Source organism: Fulmarus glacialis, unplaced genomic scaffold, assembly GCF_000690835.1.
Source record: "Fulmarus glacialis isolate BGI_N327 unplaced genomic scaffold, ASM69083v1 scaffold39238, whole genome shotgun sequence".
In the NCBI taxonomy this organism is placed as follows: domain Eukaryota; kingdom Metazoa; phylum Chordata; class Aves; order Procellariiformes; family Procellariidae; genus Fulmarus; species Fulmarus glacialis.
Genome location: NW_009229572.1, coordinates 5,917 through 11,711, shown reverse-complemented (window position 1 = coordinate 11,711; position 5,795 = coordinate 5,917). Strand labels below are relative to the sequence as shown.

Below are 5,795 nucleotides of genomic sequence, written 5' to 3'. Positions count from 1 at the left end.
CTACTAACCAGAAATCACAGAGTATTCGAGGGTTGTTCTCATCTGTTTCGGTGCCTATACTCCACCCAAAATTGTATCTGACAAGATAAAAATGCTGCTTTGACTCTTGCCCTTGGAACCTAAACACTTTAGGAGATCTGGAATTTCCAGCCTTTATAAATATATTTGAGTTTGCCCAAATACCTGAGCTCTAACCAGGGGCAGACCTCTCCAGCAACCCCAGGCCTGCAGGGCAGATGGGTCTGAGAGGTGCATGATGGATCTTCAGAGGTGCACAGTGGAAGACCAAGAGGTAACAGGCACAAGATGCAACAAGGGGAAGGCCCACTGGACACAAGGAAAAAATTCTCCCCAACGGGAGAGGCACAGCCCTGGCACATGGTGGCATCTCTGTTCTTGGAGGTCTTCAAAGCTCAGCTGGGGAACACCCAGAGCACCTCAACACAGCTTGGAAGTTAGCTCAGCTTTTAGTGGACAATTGGATTAGAGACCTACAAATGTCCCTCCCAGCCTAGATCTTCCTCTGAATTTAATATGAGCAAGAAAAAAAATTGCTTACTGAAATACAGCACCGGATTCATCCTCCTCGGCTCCTGAGGAGGCTCAGGCCAGCATCTTCCCAGCATTTTCAGAAACTCCCTTCAAAGCTCACTCCTTTAAATGGCCAGTGGCTGCTCCTTCCAAACCTGGGGGTCACAGACTTACCAAAGAGCTACTGAATTATCAGACCAAAATATTAGTCCTCAGTGCAGACACCTGGGTAAAAAAGTAGAAATTCACTTTTGTCAAGGTTATCATTAGAATTTATTGATATGAGAGAAACTTCGTATGTCAACATGTCAACGGAGGAACAGCACGTCCTGACGTAACAGAAGTACAAAGCCCATCCGAGTGACGTTACAGCGCTCTGGTACAGGAGATCACGCACATGGCTGTGTATTACTTGGGTACATTTTCCGGGGCAGGATAGAAATACTCCAGAAATACAATCGACACATGGTTTGCCGGCCACCAGTGCCCGACAGGCTGCAGCAGGGACCACGCTGGCTTTGACTCCCATCGCCCAGCCCCAGGCAGACAGTGCACACGTGTAACGGCAGCTCACCCTGGGCCCCCCTAGTCAAAGGAGAAAAAAAAAAAATACCTATTTGGGGGTGAGATTCACCTGAGTCCACATAGCCCTTGCAGGGAGATGAGATGACCTGGACCCTCCGGTTCCTTATCAGAGGGGCTCAGAGGACCAGCTCGGATGGAGATCCCTACGCGCAGGCAGGGGAACCCCACGCCAGGTCTGCAGGAGGACACCCTGGGCACGGTCCTGTGCAGTGAGCTGCAACTGGGAAACTTCACAACGGAGTTTGCTCTGCCTGGGGAGCAGACACGGCCATGCCACGCTCCATCCTGGCGTCTGCCAATTCAGAAGCAGGTTTTTTCTTTCAACCTCGTAATTATCCTCATATTATAACTGTTTTGACATTCCCTCTCTCAGCAGTACCCTCGTACAGAGCTCGTAGCACAGCCAGCCATTCACACTATGCTTGTGGCTAAGACAAAAATTATCTTTATAATCTTTACGGGAAATATATGCTATGCTGGATGCTGTTTTAAAAAAGCCAAGTGCTGAGCTTTCATCTTCTCCCAGCTTATGAAATATTTGCTTTGGTCCTAAGTATCTTGCTAAATGATTAGAGAGGGAATAGCAGAGTATTCCCCAGGCACCTGGTAAATCCACAATGGATTTATTGTAGAAACAAGCTAAATTCTCTAGCTCACTCCAAATGGATTTCAGAGCCCTCTAAAACCCTCCAGAGAATGAGCCGTTTGTGACACGACAAACAAAAAACAACCCCAAGTTCAATGAGTAAGTTGTCTTACGTTGTGCAGGGAGCATCCAAAATAAAATGCAAACCCAAACTAAGGGGATATGTCTGTCCCATCTCCCGATGCCAGATGTGATCACGGCAATAAAGGAGCCTGGGCCAAAGTGCATCTGCCTGGCCAATAGCACTAACCCTGCTGCAGACCTGAAGAGGAACCGCTGATGCTAGAAATACTTATCTGAGTGCGTGTGCCGGGGGACAACCCGTACTCTGCTCCTTTTCCTCTCGCATGAGCTATGACAAGTGACATAGCGGGTTCTGCTCTCAGCCATTCGGTTTCACCAAATCTAAGTTCCCTCTGCACATGTAACAGCATTGACTTAGAGATCTCATATTAATGGGTACTTATACAGGATTAATTGCACATCAGTCCATTGTGGCTACAAGTTCATTAGGCTAATAAATCTACATAGTGACAGTAGTACAGTATCAGCTACTTTTCAATACAAACTCCCTACCCTAGCCTTAATTTGTAGGTCAAAAGAAGATCTTCTACTGTAGTGACCTTCCTATGACCTTTAACATTCATTTTCAAAATTTTTTTTCTAGAAAAAAATCCAGTGTGGGGAAAATGCACATATATAACAAAAGCAGTGCTTAACAACCACAGGAAAAAAGAACATGATCTTGGACTCTTGTATCAGCATCCTCCATAGACCCTGGTGGCATTACTTCCAAAGGGTTGCTAAATCCAGCTCCGTCAGTTCTTAAGTCTGTTAAACCATTCCCTAGCTCTAGACATTTCTAGTCTCTCACTATACATATTGTCTCTAGCAAGAGCATACCGAAACACTTGCTAATGTGCACAAGACTTCCATTTGATTTAATGGAATAGTTTTAGAAGATTGAAGTCTTTACTTCTAGAAATCTGTTCTTGAGTGGTAGAGCTCTCACCGACTGGTAGCTTTCTATTCCACCCAGGAGAGAGCTCCAAGTCCCTCAAAGTTTTACTCATTCTCTTTGCCCAAAGGTGTACGGGTATCTAATAAAACCCCTCTCACAGTATTCCCAGGAAATGATTCAGAAGAGGAGATGATTTTTCAACCAAATGAGATCCTCTGGTCCTGTGTGTCAGACCATGGCCAATAGAATGAGCAGCTGCCATGGACATCTCAACTTAAATACAGAACAGTCAAGGGAGGAGAGCAAGGTGGCCTGACCATCTTCCCATGAGGTACAGGCAAAGAGACACCAAAGTCACTCTGTTCTCAACAGTTTGTCTCTTTTTCTGGAGTCAAATGTTTGATTCCATTTGTTCTAGCAGGAAGTGGTGAATCATATCAAAAGTGGGACGATCTTTTATATCCCTGCTCCAACATTTCAGCATCAGGTCAAACACAGGGTTAGGACACAGAGGAGTCTGGGAGAGATAGATCTGAAAGGAAGAAAAATACAGCTATTTCAGTGGGCTTTTCATAGAAGAATTGAACCTCTACTAAAAACCAAAAGGACAGTTTCATTCTAGGTTTACAAGACACGGTCATCATGCAGTGTTTGAAATCCATTAAGTGTGAATCTGGTAGTGAAGTCTGGATGGACCTTTGACGCCATCTCAAATGGCACCGCGGACACTTTGCCAACTTGTTTGATGAGCTGGTCACAAAACAGTCCTTTGTCCCCCAGCACACATGAATGCTTCAGAGAGATTCATCTTCCAAGTGACAGCAAAACACAAACCAAAACCAAATTTACCACAATAAAATCCAAATGCTTTCACTCACCGTAGACAACCCATGAGGCTTTCTAAGCATCGTGACAGCTTGTTAGCAGAGACAGAAAAAACACCTTTTAGAGCTTATCTAAAGCACAGCTTGGCAGAATATTTTTTTTCCCCTCTCATTTCAATACACATCTTTTAGGCTCTTCACTAAATCATTAGTATTCGGCAGACAGCGAATAAAACCTTCCATTATTTTATTCCCCTTAATCCTTTAACTTGTTTGGTGCTAAAGGTGAATTTTGGGAGAACAGCAAACAACTGGCACTCCACTTTTTGGGGTACAGTGATCCTCAGTACTGAGGTGCCGGATTGTCCTGCATCATCACTGGTAGCTATTGAAGGTAGCAGCAGTGGAGTGCGCAGTCCTGCCTGGGAGTTAGTAAGAGAGGACAATGACACAGAAAAGCCCTTCAGCAACTAGAGACGGCCAAAGGCTTCTCAGCTTACGTGGAGATATTACAGGGAGTATCTAACCCCTGGGCACTAACAACTCCTCCTTCCCCACCTCAGTAAGTGCTTCCTCGTCTTTCAGAAAAAACGCTAGTGGGAGAGAGATCTGATAAAGGAACAGAGCAAAAGGATTCTGTAGGAGAGCCCAGAAAAGCTAAGGAGGACAGTACATCAAGGGCAGATCGAAACAGAAGTGGCTTATAAGGAAGAAGCACTGGACAGGGCCAAGAGGTTCTTCCAGTGGGACTCCAAGGGAGGAAAGCCGGTGCAATGAGTCTGGAGAGGAAGGGGAAGAGAGGCAGGATACGCTTGAAAAGATGAGTAATGGTAGCAGAGACTTCTGCAGATGAATGTAAGGCCAGCAAAAAGGCCCTGGGGAGATCCACTTGGATGTGGCCAGGTCAAATGAAGGAAGGAGAGGCCATATTTGCTTTCTTACCTGCCTGCCCTGGCTCCGGAAGAACTCTCCTGTGTTCTCGATGACTTGCTCATCTGAGAGGAGACTGTACGGTTGCTCCTTACACAGTATGAACATCTCCCAGAGGGTGACCCCAAATGCCCAGACATCACTGGCTGTAGTGAACTTGCCCTGTGAATAGAAAGGATGTTGTAAGCCCAGGTTGCTCACAGCACACATTCAGCAAAAAACATTTCAGTCTACACTCCCTGCAGCTAAACATGAGGATGCAGAATTCATACCCGGGAAAATGCTCTTAAAGAGACAGCAGAGCAGGTGACCTGCTCTCGGCAATGCACAAAGGGACCGAGGTATGACACTGCTGCTTTGTGGGGCAGGAGCAGCGTGTCTATGGGACCCCCAGGACAGCTCTAAGAAGAGGCAGTTTTCACTGGGGCAAACCTCTTGAAACAGGGAGCAAGTCTCAGAGAAAGCCAGAGACTACTGTCCCTCCTGAGAAATCTGTATTTGTCTGCAGCAGTAGGAAAATGGACTGTGGCAGGGGGTGGATAGCTGCTGCCTACCTCCACCCAAAACACAGCAATGCAGCACAGAAAAGCCTTTGAACAGGAAGCAAAGCCCCCGGGGTGAAAACAGAGCCGAAGGAGACTCCAGACTCTTAGAGAAAGGCCAAGATAATTTTGATCTTTGCACATGTAAGAAGCCAGTTACAGTCTGCTCGCTGTCCCTGTTTTCTGTCTTTGAAAAATGTGCCCAAACTGGCCGTGTTTGGAACAATGTGTTTCTGAAGAAGTAAAAAGAAGCTAAAGATTGCTCAGAAAATAACAGACAACAACAGTCGGGGGCTGGAGGGCCTGTTTGGGCACAAAACATCCAAGACCTGGATTGCTCAGGCTTATCTGGCAACCTAGCAGTCTGTCAACGTTTGGAAGATGTTCACACAAGGAAGATGGGAGTGACTTATGGTTTAGATGCAGCTGTAACCATGAAAACAGGGTGAATTTAGAAAAGCTTAGGCCTATCAGCCTTTATAGCAGAGGTAATTACAATTTTTCTGGGTACTCGGAGGGGGTCTTGTAAGAAAGTATAACCAGGTGATTTCACCGACTAGTCTGAGAAAGAAATATGGGGCTGAATATTAAGGAACTGCCTCCAGACTGGATGTGTTTGTGCTGCCGAACAGTCTCCTAAGGGGAGACAGAGGACCCTTAAACACGAAACAAAACCCCGACCTCAAAACCAGACTTCGCACTTGAAACTCATGAAGTTCTGTCTCTGTCCCTCTCGGCTTCACAGCTGGGGAAATAAGCACAGAAAGGCAATTTCC

General features: G+C 46.0%; 1 protein-coding gene across 1 annotated transcript in view; it reads right to left on the bottom strand.

The window, feature by feature from the left end:
• Nucleotides 1-3,076: 3,076 nt before the first annotated feature.
• Nucleotides 3,077-5,795, bottom strand: part of LOC104081247 (discoidin domain-containing receptor 2-like) — a gene marked incomplete at its 5' end in the record, with an annotated part of 6,690 nt that continues 3,971 nt past the window's right edge. Inside the window, 3 exons of the mRNA XM_009583901.1 lie at nucleotides 3,077-3,255; nucleotides 3,602-3,639; nucleotides 4,490-4,639. Of these exons, the coding sequence (XP_009582196.1) occupies nucleotides 3,207-3,255; nucleotides 3,602-3,639; nucleotides 4,490-4,639 (237 nt within the window). The remainder of the gene's footprint in view (nucleotides 3,256-3,601; nucleotides 3,640-4,489; nucleotides 4,640-5,795) is intronic.